The sequence below is a fragment of the Molothrus ater genome, chromosome 30 (genome assembly GCF_012460135.2).
Source record: "Molothrus ater isolate BHLD 08-10-18 breed brown headed cowbird chromosome 30, BPBGC_Mater_1.1, whole genome shotgun sequence".
Taxonomy (NCBI): Eukaryota; Metazoa; Chordata; class Aves; order Passeriformes; family Icteridae; genus Molothrus; species Molothrus ater.
Window position 1 is genome coordinate 1,806,434 of NC_050507.2, and position 14,683 is coordinate 1,821,116.

The following is a 14,683-nucleotide window of genomic DNA, read 5'->3' on the forward strand; positions in this document are numbered from 1 at the left end:
GCTGTCTGGAACAGGATCATCGAGCCAGTGGCGATGATGAGGAAGGAGGCCGACATGCTGCGACTCTTCCCCGAGTATCTGAAGGGTGAGGAGCTCTTCGGCCTCACGGTGCACGCGGTGCTGCGCATCGCCGAGTCGGTAGGTCCCGGGGTGGGCATGGAGCTCTCTCCTCCAGACTGGGGGTCCACCCTGCTGGGGAAAGGCCCAGCGGCTCTTCTGCTGCCTCTTGACCCCTTCTCCATGTCCCCCTCTGCAGCTGCCGGGCGTGGAGAGCTGCCAGAATTATCTGTTCCGCTACGGGCGCCATCCTCTGATGGAGCTGCCCTTGATGATCAATCCCACCGGCTGTGCCCGCTCCGAGCCCAAGATCCTCACCCACTACAAGCGGTAAGCGAGGCTGGGATCCACCAGGAGAGCTGGGATCCACCAGGAGAGCTGAGATCCCTGAGGATCTCTCATCTCTAACCCTTCTTATCCCCCTCCCCTGAAAGGCCCCACACCCTGAACAGCACAAGCATGTCCAAGGCCTACCAGAGCACGTTCACGGGTGAGACCAACACGCCCTACAGCAAACAGTTTGTGCACTCCAAGTCCTCCCAGTACCGGCGCCTGAAGACGGAGTGGAAGAACAACGTGTACCTGGCGCGGTCCCGCATCCAGGGGCTGGGGCTCTACGCGGCCAAGGACATCGAGAAGCACACGATGGTCATCGAGTACATCGGCACCATCATCCGCAACGAGGTGGCCAACAGGCGGGAGAAGATCTATGAGGAGCAGGTGGGGCTCTGCTGGGGTGCTGGGGGCTTGTGTGGGGGCTCGGGCGAGATGTGGAGGGACTTGGGTGGGACGTTGGTGGAGCATCGAGGGACTTTGAGGACATGGGGGAGTCAGATGGGATGTTGGGGGCTTGGGTGGAACATGGAGGGACTCTGAGAAGGACATGGGAGGAGTCAGATGGGATGTGAGAGGACTTGGGCGGAACGTTGTGGGCTCATGGAGAAGAACGTGGGAGGAGTTAGATGGGATGTTGGGGGCTCAGGTGGGATGACAGTGGACTTGGATGGGAGGTTGTGGGCTCTGGTGGAAGATGGAGGGACTCTGAGACAGACGTGGAAGGAGTCAGATGGGATGTTGGGGGCTCAGGTGGGATGAGAGTGGACTTTATGGGACATTGTAGGCTCTGATGCAGCATGGAGAAGGACATGGTGGAAGTCAGATGGTTTGTTGGGGGCTCAGGGGAAATGAGAGTGAATTTGAGTGGGATGTTGAAGGTTCTGGCAGGACACATGGGGACTCAGGACGTGGAGAGACTTGAGAGGGATATCAAGGGATCTGGTAGGGTCTCAGATGGGATTTTGGGAGCTCTGGTAGGACATGGAGTGACTCACGTGGGATGTGGAGGGACTCATATGGGATTTGAGGGTCTCCAGTAGGACCTGGGGTGGTGGATGTCAACTCAGGTGGGATGTGGGGACCTCAGTGCACCCCTGAACCCCCTCTTCTCTCCACGGCAGAACCGCGGCATTTACATGTTCCGCATCAACAACGAGCACGTCATTGACGCCACGCTGACGGGGGGCCCGGCCAGGTGAGCACGGCGGGGGCTTTGGGGGGGTGGCACACCCCCAGAGGGAGCCACGGCGTCCGTCTGTCCTGCCCCTGGGTTGGTGCTGACCCCTGCTCGTCCCCCAGGTACATCAACCACTCGTGTGCCCCGAACTGCGTGGCCGAAGTCGTGACCTTCGACAAGGAGGACAAGATCATCATCATCTCCAGCCGGCGCATCCCCAAGGGGGAGGAGGTCAGTGAGGGACTGAGGGGGTGCTCAGGGGGTCCTGGGGGACTGTGACCGTGTTCACAGGGGTTCTTGGATGAGGGAAGAGACGAGGATCTGACTCCGTGTTTCAGAAGGCTTGATTTATTATTTTATCATATATATTACATTACATTGTATATTACATTACATCATATATATTACATTATATTATATATTACATTACATATTACATATATTACATTACATATATCATATATATTACATACGAGTGGGCATTATCATATATATTACATTACATTATTATTTTATCATATATATTACATTATTACATATTACATTACATTTATCATATATATTACATGTATATTACATATTGCATTTTATCATATATATTACATTATCATATATATTACATTATATCATATATATTACATATCATATATATTACATTATATCATCTATATTACATTACATTTATTATTTTATCATATATATTACATTACATTACATTCTTATATTACATTATAAGAATAGAAAAAAAGGTTCTCATCAGAAGGCTGGCTAAGAGTAGAATAGCAAAGAATGATAACAAAGGTTTGTGGCTCAGCTCTCTGTCCGAGCCAGCTGGGCTGTGATTGGTCATTAATCACAAACATCCAACATGTGCCAATCACAGATCCACCTGTTGCATTCCACAGCAGCAGATAATCATTGTTTACATTTTGTTCCTGAGGCCTCTCAGCTTCTCAGGAGGAAAAATCTTAATAGAAAAGGATTTTTCATAAAAGATGTCTGCGACAGGGGACCCAGGGAGGGGGGGCTGGAGGTGGCAGGGCTGAGCTCTGTGCTTTGAGTGACTCCCCCACTCCCTCCCAGCTCACCTACGACTACCAGTTCGACTTCGAGGACGATCAGCACAAGATCCCCTGCCACTGTGGAGCTTGGAATTGCAGGAAGTGGATGAACTAACTGGGAAAAAAAGGGGGCTGGGGGCTGCCACCCCCGCCTCAGAGACCTCGCCGAGCGCCCCCAGGGCTGCAGGAGGTGCCAGGGGCGGCCGGGCACGGAGGGAGAGCAGCGGCTGCAGCGCTGCCGGCCCTGCCCGAGCGGGACGGACGGACAGACAGATGAACTGGCAACTCAGGGTTTTCTTTGCTTCGTCCTGCGAGGAGAAAAAAAAAAGGAGTGGGGGGGGCTCAGAAACGCCCCCTTCACCACCCCCTGCCTGCCTCCCTCGTGGGAGAGAGCCATGGCGGGGGGAGCAGCGCCAGGCCCAGCGTGGCTGGAGCGATTGTGCGGAGCCGGTCTGGATATAACGATTATTTTATTTTATTTTATTTTATTTTTTGGTTGTTTTTTTTTTTTTTGTCCTTTTTTTTTTTTTTTTTTTTTTTTTTTAAAAACTAATAATATTTGCTCGCTAATTACCAAGGTAACACAGACTCCTTGAGCTCGACAATCCGGGCTCTGCCCCGCCCGGCGTGGTGGCGGCCAGAGCTCGCTCTCGGTTCCTTTTTGATTTCTTTTTTTTGTTTTGTTTTGTTTTGTTTTGTTTGTGCGTGTGGACGAGAACCCCGGAGCGGCGGCGGGATGCAGCCAAGACCCCGACAGACACAAGGAGCTTCTGCACCCAAACCTACCTCATTTTAAGTGTTAGATTTGTTTCTTTTTATTTGTTGTTGTTTTTAAATGTGAGCCCCCCTCCATCCCAACCTGCCTCCCAAAGTGGGGGGGTCTTTCCCTCTCCCTCAGAGGATGTGGCTTCCCCGTGTCCCCCTCCTCCAGGACACCTTGAAGGGGGGACACGGGGACACCCCCTCCTTGTCCCCCACCCCTCTCAGGAGGTCCCAGCCGTGTGACGTGCCAAGGTGTGAGGTGGGGATGGGGAGAGGGCGAGGGGGGGTCAAACCCACTCCCCCAGCTCTGGTGGGGGGCTGGAGGGGCTGGTGGGGACCCCTCCTTCCCCACACGTGGCTGGAGGGGCTGGATGGAGCCCCCCCCCTGCTCACCCTTGGCCCTCCCAGCTGGGGCTGCACTGGGGGGGGGAAGGTTATTTATCTATTTATACCTTATATTGTATATACTAGACGGGGCTGGGGGGGGGGCTCTTTGTGCTCTGCTGGGCTGAGATTTGGGGTGCAGGGGCAAAAAGAAAAAAAAGAAAAGAAAAAAAAAAAAGGCGTGGGGGGGGGTTTTTTAAACCCGATCTCCGAGGTGTGAGGGTGGGGATGGGGGGGGGGGGGTCTCTCTCTGGAACCTCCTGCCAGGCAGGGGCGGCCTCGGAGAGCGAAGCAGCGAGTGGGCATTAACACCCCCGACCCCCCCACCCCACCCCACCCCACCCCGGGGGTCCCTGCCCGCCCCCTCCCCACTCCCGGGGGGCGCCGGGATCTCTTAACGCACAAACACGGCGCGGGGAAGGAGGGGAGGGAGGGACCCTCCTGCTCCTCCTGGCAATGAGGAGGGGGTCGGGTCTGATATGGGGGTGGTGCCCCCCGCCTCTCCCCCGCCCCGGTGGTGCAGTGAGGGGGCCGGGGCCCGATCTTGAAAAGCTGCTTCCGCAAACTCGTCAAAGCTGCAAAAAAAAAAAAAAAAAAAAAAAAAAAAACACAAAAAGAAAACCTTAAAAAAATCCGAAACGAAAAAAAAAAAAAGTTTAAGGTAAAAATCTTTAAAAAAAAGAAAATTTTAAAAAAGTAAAAAAAAAAAAACAAACAGAGGAAAAGCGCGAGTGGGGGGGGATGAGAAAGTTTTAACAGAAAATATACGAGAAATTTAACTTTCAGAGCTGTACATAGGCCGGGGCGTGTAGAAATCCCGTTTTTACCAATACCGGAACCACTGGATGTTATTTTAAATAAAGCGCGTGAGAAGCCGAGGCCGCCTGATCCCTCCGGGGGGTGCTGGGGGGGGTCTGGGAGGGGACAGTGGTGACAACGGGGTCAATCGAGGACAGCTCGGTCCTGCTCGGTCCTTGCTGTGTCCCCCCAGGCAAGGTGTCTGTCCCCAAAATCAGCGACCCTGCCCTGGGTCACCCAGAGCTGTCCCCACCCTTGGGGACCCTCGTGTGTGTCCCACCCCTCTCCTGTCCCAAGGACCCCATGTCCGTTTGTCCCGGGGACCCCATGTCCGTGTGTGCCGGGACCCCATGTCCGTCTGTCCCACCTCCGTCCTGTCCCGGGACCCCATGTCCGTGTGTCCCCCCGGGCCATCCCCGGTGTGTCCCGCCGTGTCCCCGAACCCCCGGGGGTCCCCACACGTGTGACCCGAACCCCCCCCCCCAAACTATCCCCGTGACACGGCGGGAGGGGAAGGGCTCCCGGTGACCGGGACCGGGACGGGGGCAGGAGTGGTACCAGGAACCGAGTGGAACCGGGAGCGGGGATGGGGCCGGACTGGCTCCGGGAGCCAGGCAGAAGCAGGGCAGGAACCGGGACCGGGACCGGAGTGGTTCCGAGAACCGGGCAGAAGCAGGGCAGGAACCGGGACCGGGACCGGAGTGGTTCCGAGAACCGGGCAGAAGCAGGGCAGGAACCGGGACCGGGACCGGAGTGGTTCCGAGAACCGGGCAGAAGCGGGGCAGGAACCGGGCAGAACCGGCACCGGGAGTGGTTCCGAGAACCGGGCGAAACCGGGAACCGAGCGGAACCAGGACCGGGAACGGGGCGTGAGTGGTTCCGAGAACCAGGTGGAAGCAGGGCAGCAACCGGGACCGGGAGCCGAGTGGAACTGAGACCGGGAACCGAACGGGACCGGGAACGGGGCGGGAGTGACCGGGCGGAAGCAGGGCAGGAACCGGGACCGAGAACGGGGCCGGAGTGGTTCCGGGAACCGGACGGAAACAGGGCATGAACCGTGACGGGAACCGGGCGGAAGCGGGACGGGGACCGGGCGGAAGCGGGACCGAGAACGGGCGGAAGCGGGACGGGGACCGGGCGGAAGCGGGGCACGAACCGGGCGGAAGCGGGACACGAACCGTGACGGGAACCGGGGGGAAGCGGAGCCGGAAGCCGCGAGGAAGCGGGACCGGGGACCGGACGGAAGCGGGACCGGGGACCGGGCGAGCGCGGGGCCGGAGCCGGGCGGAAGCGGGGCAGCGGCGCCTCGGGACCGAGCGGGACCCATGGAGGTTGTGAGGGGGACAGCGGGGCTGGGGGGACACCGGGGGTCGGGCACCGGGACCGCGGCCACTCTGACCGACCCCGCCTGTCCCCAGGATCCCGGCCCCGAGCCTGACCCCGGCCCCGGCCCGGGCCCGGCCGCCGAGAGCCCGGCGGAGCTGGAAGGTGATACCGGGGGAGCTCCGGCACGGGAGGGGACGCGGTGATTTGGGTGTCCCGAGGGCTGCAGCGGCTGGGGGGTTCCGGTCCCGGACTCTGGGGGAGCCCGGAGCTGGGTGTCCAGGATTTGGGATGCTTCATGGCCGGGGATATCCTGAAGTTTGGGGTGTCCCGGAGCCCTGAGCTGGGTGTCCCAGAAGTGGGAGTGAAATGGGATTTGGGGCATTCAAGGGTTTGGGATGTCCCGGGATTTGGGGCATTCGAGGGTCTGGGATGTCCTGGGATAGGGGGTATCCCGGGTATTGGTGTGTCCCAGGATTTGGAGCATTCGAGGGTCTGGGGTGTCCCGGAATTTGGGGTGTCAAAGGATTTTGGGGTGTCTCGGGATTTGGGGTATCCCGGCTATTGGTGTGTCCCGGGATTTGGGGTATCCCGGCTATTGGTATGTGCCGGGACTTGAGGTGTCAGAGGATTTTGGGGTGTCCCGGGATTGGGGGTGCCACAGGATTCGGGGTGTCTGGGATTGGGGGTGTCCCGGGATTGGGGATGTCCCGGGTTTTGGGGTTCTCCAGGTCTCGGGGTGCCCCCTGACGCTGCCACCCCAGGGGACACTCACCGCGGTGCCTACACCGCCTTCATGAAATCCCATCGCTGCTACGACCTGATCCCCACCAGCTCCAAACTGGTCGTCTTCGACACATCCCTGCAGGTGTGCCAGGGCCGGGGGGGCACTTTTGGGGTCGGGGGGGCACTTTTGGGGCCGAGGAGGCACTTTTGGGGTCGGGGGGGGCACTTTTGGGGCCGGGGAGGCACTTTTGGGGCTCCCTGACCCCCGTGCCTGCAGGTGAAGAAGGCGTTCTTTGCGCTGGTCACCAACGGTGTCCGGGCAGCCCCGCTCTGGGACAGCAAAAAGCAAAGTTTTGTAGGTGAGCAAAGGGGTCTGGGGGTCTCTGGGGGCTGAGGGGGGCTGGCAGGACCCTCCTCACCCTGCCTGCCCCCCAGGAATGCTGACCATCACTGACTTCATCAACATCCTGCACCGCTACTACAAATCCCCCATGGTGAGGGCTGGGGTCTGCTGGGGGGCTCAGGTCGGGCTCTGCCTGCCCCACCTGACCCTGGGTGGCTGATCTGGGTTTCTCCTCCTCCTCCTCCTCACAGGTGCAGATCTATGAGCTGGAGGAACATAAAATAGAGACGTGGAGAGGTGAGGGGGGGGTCACTGCTGGCCTTCCTGGCATGTCCCCCCCCCCCATCCCCTCACCCACCCCTCTCCCCACAGAGGTTTATCTGCAGGACTCCTTCAAGCCACTGGTGTGCATTTCCCCCAATGCCAGGTACCCCGGGGGGCAGGGAGAGGGGCACAGCCGGTGGTGGCACTGCCAGGAACACCCCAAATCCCCCCTCCCTTGCCCCCCACAGCCTGTTTGACGCCGTCTCCTCCCTGATCCGGAACAAGATCCATCGCCTGCCCGTCATCGACCCCGACTCGGGCAACACGCTCTACATCCTCACCCACAAACGCATCCTCAAGTTCCTCAAGCTCTTTGTAAGTCTCTGCCCCTTGGTGATGGTGGGGGCCAGATCAGGACCCTCAGTTTGGGCTGTGCCAGGGCCACACTGGGACCCCCAGCCTGGGCTGTGCCAGGCCCAGGTGCTACCTTGGGACTCCCAGTCCAGGTGGTACCAAGTGCCAGCCCAGGCTGTGCCAGGCCCAGGTGCTACCTTGGGACTCCCAGTCCAGGTGGTACCAAGTGCCAACCCAGGCTGTGCCAGGTCTCTGTGCCAGGCCCAGGTGCTACCCTGGGACCCCCAGTCCAGGTGGTACCAAGTGCCAGCCCAGGCTGTGCCAGCTCCCTGTGCCAGGGCCTGCCCTGAGACCCCCATCTCAGGCTGTGCCAAATCTGCCCCAGAACCCTTGGCTGCTCCAGGGATCACTCTGAAACCCCCAGCCTGGGCTGTGCCCGGTCCCTGCACACCAGGTACCACCAGCTCTGGGTGGGCACAGCTCTGGGTACCTCACCACACCCTGCAGTGCCAGAGGACCCCCAGGACTCTGCATGGACCCTCCCCACCACCCCTACCTGGGGGTCCCACACACCCCCCTTGCTCTGCACCCCAACTCTCTGTGCTTCCCCCGCCAGGCCTGGGCTCAGCCCTGTGCCCTCACTGTCCCCTCAGATCTCAGAGGTGCCCAAGCCTGAGTTCATGGCACGGACGTTGGAGGAGCTGCAGATTGGCACCTACAGGAACATCGCCGTGGTTGGCACCAGCACCCCCATCTACGTTGCCCTGGGCATCTTCGTGCAGCACCGCGTCTCTGCCCTGCCCGTGGTGGATGACTCGGGTAAGGGTGTCCTGTCCTCCCTCTGGATGTCCCCAGGTGACCTCCTCGGGGGCTGTGTCCCCTCCTGAGCACCTTGAGCTTGGCTGAGCTGCTCCTCTTCCTCCCCAGGGCGTGTGGTGGACATCTACTCCAAATTCGATGTTATTGTGAGTTCTGATGGGGGAAAATCCTGGGTTGGGGGGGAAATCTTGGGTTGGGGGGGAAATCCTGGGCTGAGGGGAAATCCTGGGCTGAGGGGGAAAATCCTGGAATGGGGGAAAATCCTGGGCTAGGGGGAAAATCCTGGAATGGGGGAAAATCCTGGAATGGGGGAAAATCCTGGAATGGAGGGAAATCCTGGGCTGGGGGGAAATCCTGGGCTGGGGGAAATCGTGGAATGGGGGAAATCCTGGAATGGGGGAAAATCCTGGGATGGGGAAATCCTGGGCTGGGGGGAAAATCCTGGGATGGGGAAATCCTGGAATGGGGGAAAATCCTGGGCTGGGGGGAAAATCCTGGGATGGGGGAAATCCTGGATTGGGAGAAAATCCTGGGATGGGGGAAATCCTGGGCTGGGGGGAAAATCCTGGGCTGGGGGGGAAAATCCTGGAATGGGGGAAAATCCTGGAATGGGGGGAAATCCTGGGCTGGGGGAAATCCTGGGCTGGGGGGAAAATCCTGGGATGGGGGAAATCCTGGAATGGGAGAAAATCCTGGGCTAGGGGGAAAATCCTGGAATGGGGGAAATCCTGGAATGGGGGAAAATCCTGGGATGGGGGAAATCGTGGAATGGGAGAAAATCCTGGAATGGGGGGAAATCCTGGGCTGGGGGGGAAAATCCTGGGCTGGGGGGACACTGTGGGGTGGTGGGGGTCTCCTAATGTGTCCCCAACGTTTGTCCCTGCCCCAGAACCTGGCAGCTGAGAAAACCTACAACAACCTGGACGTGACGGTGACGCGGGCGCTGCAGCACCGCTCCCACTACTTCGAGGGGGTTCTCAAGTGTTACAAGCACGAAACGCTGGAAACCATCATCAACCGCCTGGTGGAGGCTGAGGTAACAGTCCCGGGGTGCTGGGGGGGGTCTCTGGGGGGAGACCAAGGTCCCTGCACCCCCTCAGCCCCTCCCTGTGTCCCCCCTTCCCCAGGTCCACCGGCTGGTGGTGGTGGACGAGAGCGATGTGGTTAAAGGGATCGTCTCCCTCTCGGACATCCTGCAAGCCCTGGTCCTCCCCCAGGGCCCCTGAGGCAGTTTTGGGGTGGGAGGGGGGGGGTTCAGCCCTCCCAACCCCCCCCATTCTCTTCTCCTGTATCACTGTGCCCCCCCCACCCCGGGCTGGTGGGGACACCCGGGGGATGCCCCCACTCACCAGCATCATCCAGCAATAACCCCCAGCCCTGGGGCAGCCCCTGCTGCCTTTCCCTGGGTGGGGGGAGCCCACAGCCCCCCCCCCATGCCCTGCCCTGCACCCCAAAGCCGTGCGGGGTGATGGGGGCAGCCCTTGGTCCCCCTGGGGGTCACCCTTAGCCATGCCAGGGCTGTTCCTGTGTGGCCTCTTGTCCCTGTCACCCTGTGCCCTCTCCCTGGGTTTGGTGAAGCCCACCCGGCCCAGGGACCCCCCCACGCCCCCCGGGGGTCTCCCCCCAGGGTCCCCCACACCCGCCACCGCTTCGTGTGTGAAGAGAAACCACGAATAAACACAGACCTGGCACCACCCCTGGCTCCGTGCAGGGCACGGGGGGCATCGGCCAGGGCATCACGGGCAGTGTGTGGGGAGGGGATGTGGGAAAGGGGAATCTGCTGAGCTCGCCCAGACCCTAAATCCCTGTTTGTTACGCCTGTGGCTTTTCTAAAAGGCCAGGATTGGGGATGGGACAGAGATGGGGACCTGACAGGACATGGGGACCCTCTGGTGGGCACCACGGTGAGCAGGGGGGGGGAGTCGGGCAGGGGCTGGGGGAGGTTGAGCGGGAGCAGCTGGATGTTGGGGTGCCCTGGGGGGCTGGCGGGGGTCGCGGGCAGCCGGGACACCGGAGTTTGCAGCCGGTGTCCGCAGGGGAGGTGCGAGGCCCGGCCGTGCTGAGCGAGGCACATTCCTGGCGGGGAGGGGACGGCCGGCCCGGGGACCGTGTCCGTGCCAGTGCCGGGCTCCGGCAGAGGCTGCGGAGCGAGGTGAGCACCGGGCAGGTACCGGGGGGCCCGGGGGACTCGGGAGGGGGGCCGTGCCGGTTGCCATGCCGCCGCCGGAGGGTTGCTAAGCTCCGCTCGGAGCCCGCGTGGGCTGCAGCGCTCGGTGCCAAACCCGCCATCGCCTGCTTGTCGCAGGGGGGGAAGGGATCCCGCGGGGCGGGAGGGTGCTGGGGGGGGACACACAAACACACACACGCCACACACGACACCCCTGGGACGGCCGGTGGGGTCCCCGCGCTGCGCCGGTCCCCCGGGGGTCAGCGTGGCCCGAGGTGGCACCGGGCGGGACACGGGGGCACCGGGGGCACACGTGCGGCAGGTGGGTGCGTGTGGGCGGGTCGGTGGCTCCTCCGAGGCTCCGCTGAGCCCCCCCCCGCCATCGTGGGGACCCCCCTGTCGGCCGGGGCCATGCTGGGGGGTCCGGAGCGGGGTGGTGCGGGGCGCCTGCGGATCTGCGAGCGGACCAAGCTGGTGCTGGTGGAGATCGACACGGTGGCGTGTTGCAGCCCGGGTGGTGCCGGCATGGCTGCGGGCTGCTGGCCCGAGCCGCCCTGGACCTACCGCCGCATCGCCGGGGAGTACGCGTGAGTGGGGACCGCAAGGTGGGGAGGGGGGGGGGGTCCGTCCTGCTCCCCTCCCCTGCTCCCCTGCCCTGCTCCCCTCACTCCCCTCTCTGTCTTGCAGGTACCTGGAGAAACGCTTTGTGGCCGAGCTGGCCCCCCCCTGGCCCCCAGTGCCCTCCAACCCCCCTTGTCGCCTGCAGGACTTCACCACCCGGCCCCGGGTACCCCCCACCCCCTGCCCTCCATCACAGCTTGAGGGGCCGGGGGGCAGCAGCGGACCCTGGGGGGGTCACCCTGTGCCCACACCTCGGCCCCCGGTGTCGGGGGACAAGCCGGGCCCCCCCACCTACGAGGTGCACATGCAGCGGGTGCAGGCGGCCCACGCCCGCCGTGGGGGACCCCCCCCTTACATCGCACCCCCCGCCTATGACGGTCCCCACCGCACCCTCCAGCTCCGCCCGCCGAGGGGACCCCGCAGCCCCCCGCCGGCTCCTCGGGCCCGGGGGGCTGTGCCGGCCGCCTGGAGCCACACGCTGCCCCGGGCGGCCACCGAGGCCAAGCACCGGTGGCCCCGTGCGACGCTGCCGTCCCCAGGCGGGCCTGGCAGCCCCCGGCACTGCCAGACGCTGCCACGGGCAGCAGCCGGCCGGGAGCGGGGGGGGGCACCGGGGCGCGGGAGGGGGCAGCGGGGAACGGGCGGACATGTCCTCATTGATGCCACCCGTGTGGTGGTCCGGGCTCAGTACGTGCCACCCCCGCAGCGCCAGCAGGTCCGCTATGCCAGGGCACCATCACCCCTGGCGGCTGGCACCCCTCCTCGCAGCCCTTCCGTGCCCGCCGGGCTCGGCAGCCCTTGTGCAGCGCCCTCGCCCCCCCGGGAGCCCTCCGGCAGCCCCCGCAGCCCGTGGCAGAGCCCGGGGGGCGGCAGGGGTGCCCGGGGGCGGCCCCCGCCGCGGCGGCCGGTGCTGTACGCGCAGGCATTGCGGGAAGCCGTGTCCCGCATCCGCCGGCACACGGCGCCCGACTCGGACTCGGATGCCGAGAGCAGCGTGGGGGGCTCCCGGCAGCGGCTCTGCCGAGACCCCCGCGCCTACAGCAGCAGCAGCAGCAGCCTGGAGAGCGCCGGAGCCCCCCCGGGCCCCGCCAGCCCCACCCCGGCCTGAGAGGCGGGGCTTGACGGGGTGTGGCACTTGTGGGGCGGGGCTTGACTGGGTGTGGTTCTCAGGGGCGGGGGGTGGAGCTCGGGGCTGGAGTTCCCATGGGCCGACCCCAATAAAAGCTCCGGGATCCCCTGCGCTGCCTCCGTCCCTGTTTGTGTGAGGCTGGGGAGGGGGCGTCCCCAGCAAGGACACACAGGTGTCCGGGCACTCCCCCGCGACATTCCCGGTGTCCCGACCCCCCCGTTATGGTGCCGGGGTCAGCCGGAGGTCCCGGGTGTCCCGGCGGCCACCACAGTGCGTCACAACACGGGCAGGACGTGCCAGCTCCCCCCGTATCCCCCATAATGAGTGGGTGAGCACAGCAGGGCTGGCCCTGGGCCACCAGCCCCACGTCACGGCCGGAGGGGGGGGGACCCCCAGTGAGTCACTGTCCCCCCCAAACAGCCGCCACCTCTTAGTCACGCTGCGGGGAGGGGCGGGGAGCGAGGGGGGAGGATCCCCGCGGCCCCAGGAAACCGCACACAAATATCGTGTCCAATTTGCGCGTTATTTAAAACCGGCTCCTCCCCCGCCCCCCCGGCGCGACCCTGTCATTATCCCGGTGACACCGGCGCGGAGGTCACGGCACGGGGCAGCTGCCGCAGCGAGGCCACCCGGTAGGCTGGGGGGGCACCCCCAAGGCCACGTCACCCCCCCCCCCCCACCATGTGTCCCCTGTCCTGGTGCGTGGCCAGGGTGGCATCCAAGTCCCACACCTGGCTCTGGCCCGAGCCACAAGGGCACAGGTGCGGCCCTGCACCCGGTATGGTGGCACCTGGCACGGCTTGGCACTGCCTGGCACAGTTTGGAACATGGCTTGGTCTGACCCAGCTTGGTATAGCCTGGCACAGCTTGGCACAGCAGCCTGGCATGGCTTGGCAAAGCCCAGAAGAGCCAAGCTCGACTCAGCAGCCTTGGCACGGCTTTGAATGGCCAGGAACAGCTCGGAACAGCTCAGGGCAGCCTGGCAGAGCCTGGCACGGCATAGGATGGTTGGCCAGGTGCGGTACGAGCCACGGATTGTCACGGCACGATGCAGCCTGGCACAGTTTGGAATGTGGCTTGGTATGACCCAGAACATCTTGGCACAGCTTGGTATAGCCTGGCACAGCTCGGCACAGGTCAGCTTGGCACAGCAGCCTGGCATGGCCCAGAAGAGCCAAGCACGACTCAGCAGCCTTGGCACGGCTTTGCATGGCAAGGAACAGCTCAGTGCAGCCTGGCAGAGCCTGGCACAGCCTGATGCCACCTGACACGGCTCAGCACAGCTCGGCACGGCTTGGCAAAGCCCAGAACGCTTGGCACAGCCTGTTTGGCACGGCTGATCACGGCTGGGCACAACTTGGCACACCTTAGCATAGCCTGGCATGGCTCAGTTTGGCACAGCATGGCATGGCCAGCACCAGAACAGCTCTTTGCGACTTGGCACGGCTTGGCACAGGCTGGTACAGCCTGGCACGGCTCAGCACAAACTAACACGGCTTGGCACAGCCTGGCATAACTTGGCACGGCTCAGCACAAACTAACACAGCTTGGCACAGGCTGGTACAGCCTGGCACGGCTCAACACAAACTAACACGGCTTGGCACAGGCTGGTACAGCCTGGCAGGGCTCAGCACAAACTAACACAGCTTGGCACAGGCTGGTACAGCCTGGCACGGCTCAGCACAAACTAACACGGCTTGGCACAAGCTGGTACAGCCTGGCAGGGCTCAGCACAAACTAACACGGCTTGGCACAGCCTGGCATAACCTGGCACGGCTCAGCACAAACTAACACGGCTTGGCACAGGCTGGCATAACCTGGCACGGCTCAGCACAAACTAACACGGCTTGGCACAGGCTGGCATAACCTGGCACGGCTCAGCACAGCCTGGCACAGCCCAGCACAGCTCGTCATGCCCCGGCGCGGTGCCCGGCGTGGCGCGGGGTGTCCCAGACGCGGGGGCAGCGGCGCTGCCCTTCCCGTGGGATCAGCTCCTGCCCAAAGCCGCTCCCCGCCGGGAAAATCACCAAAATCACCTTCTAATTCGGGCTGCGCCGGCGCCAGCGCCTTCCCCCGGCACCCCCGGGGCACCCGAACCTCGCCGCAGTCTGGGGTCCCCCCGGGGCCACCGGGGGCTCAGCCCGTGGGGGCGTCAGTGCCTGGGACCGGGGGGTCCCGCCCGGTACCGGAGCCCCCGGAGAGGGACGCGCTGTCGCCCGTGGCCGCCAGATGTCGCAGCGCAGCCGGTGACCGATGGCACCGGGGGGCACCGGGGGGCACCGGGGGGCACCGCGGATCCTGCCAGCCCCGGGAGCGGTGCTGTGTCCCCAAAGAACCGTCAGCCACGTGTGACATCCGTGCC

General features: G+C 63.1%; 3 protein-coding genes across 5 annotated transcripts in view; all 3 read left to right on the forward strand.

Annotated features, from left to right (window-relative positions):
- The window catches only part of KMT2D (lysine methyltransferase 2D), a 30,187-nt gene extending 27,049 nt beyond the window's left edge, over positions 1-3,138 (forward strand). The window contains 6 exon segments of the mRNA XM_036399849.2: positions 2-138; positions 257-387; positions 492-777; positions 1,515-1,588; positions 1,693-1,801; positions 2,654-3,138. Coding sequence (XP_036255742.1) covers positions 2-138; positions 257-387; positions 492-777; positions 1,515-1,588; positions 1,693-1,801; positions 2,654-2,746 — 830 coding nt within the window. The 3' untranslated portion in view covers positions 2,747-3,138.
- Positions 3,139-5,797: 2,659 nt separating this feature from the next.
- PRKAG1 (protein kinase AMP-activated non-catalytic subunit gamma 1) lies at positions 5,798-10,098 on the forward strand. Of its 2 annotated transcripts, none has more exons than XM_036400022.2 (12): positions 5,798-5,906; positions 5,994-6,063; positions 6,630-6,766; positions 6,902-6,983; positions 7,060-7,118; positions 7,219-7,264; positions 7,340-7,394; positions 7,480-7,606; positions 8,239-8,404; positions 8,513-8,550; positions 9,294-9,440; positions 9,532-10,098. In XM_036400022.2, exons 1-12 carry the CDS (start codon positions 5,901-5,903, stop codon positions 9,628-9,630), a joined length of 1,032 nt encoding a protein of 343 aa, XP_036255915.2. In that variant the 5' UTR covers positions 5,798-5,900; the 3' UTR covers positions 9,631-10,098. The 2 variants fall into 2 exon arrangements, with proteins under 2 accessions (XP_036255915.2, XP_036255916.2); XM_036400023.2 differs by having other exon boundaries at positions 6,663-6,766.
- Positions 10,099-10,757: 659 nt separating this feature from the next.
- DDN (dendrin) lies at positions 10,758-12,429 on the forward strand. Of its 2 annotated transcripts, XM_036399876.2 has the most exons (3): positions 10,758-10,893; positions 11,081-11,158; positions 11,259-12,429. In XM_036399876.2, the coding sequence occupies exons 2-3, from the start codon at positions 11,097-11,099 to the stop codon at positions 12,298-12,300; spliced, it is 1,104 nt and encodes a 367-aa protein (XP_036255769.1). In that variant the 5' UTR covers positions 10,758-10,893; positions 11,081-11,096; the 3' UTR covers positions 12,301-12,429. The 2 variants fall into 2 exon arrangements, with proteins under 2 accessions (XP_036255769.1, XP_036255768.1); XM_036399875.2 differs by having other exon boundaries at positions 10,758-11,158.
- The last annotated feature ends 2,254 nt before the right edge of the window (positions 12,430-14,683 follow it).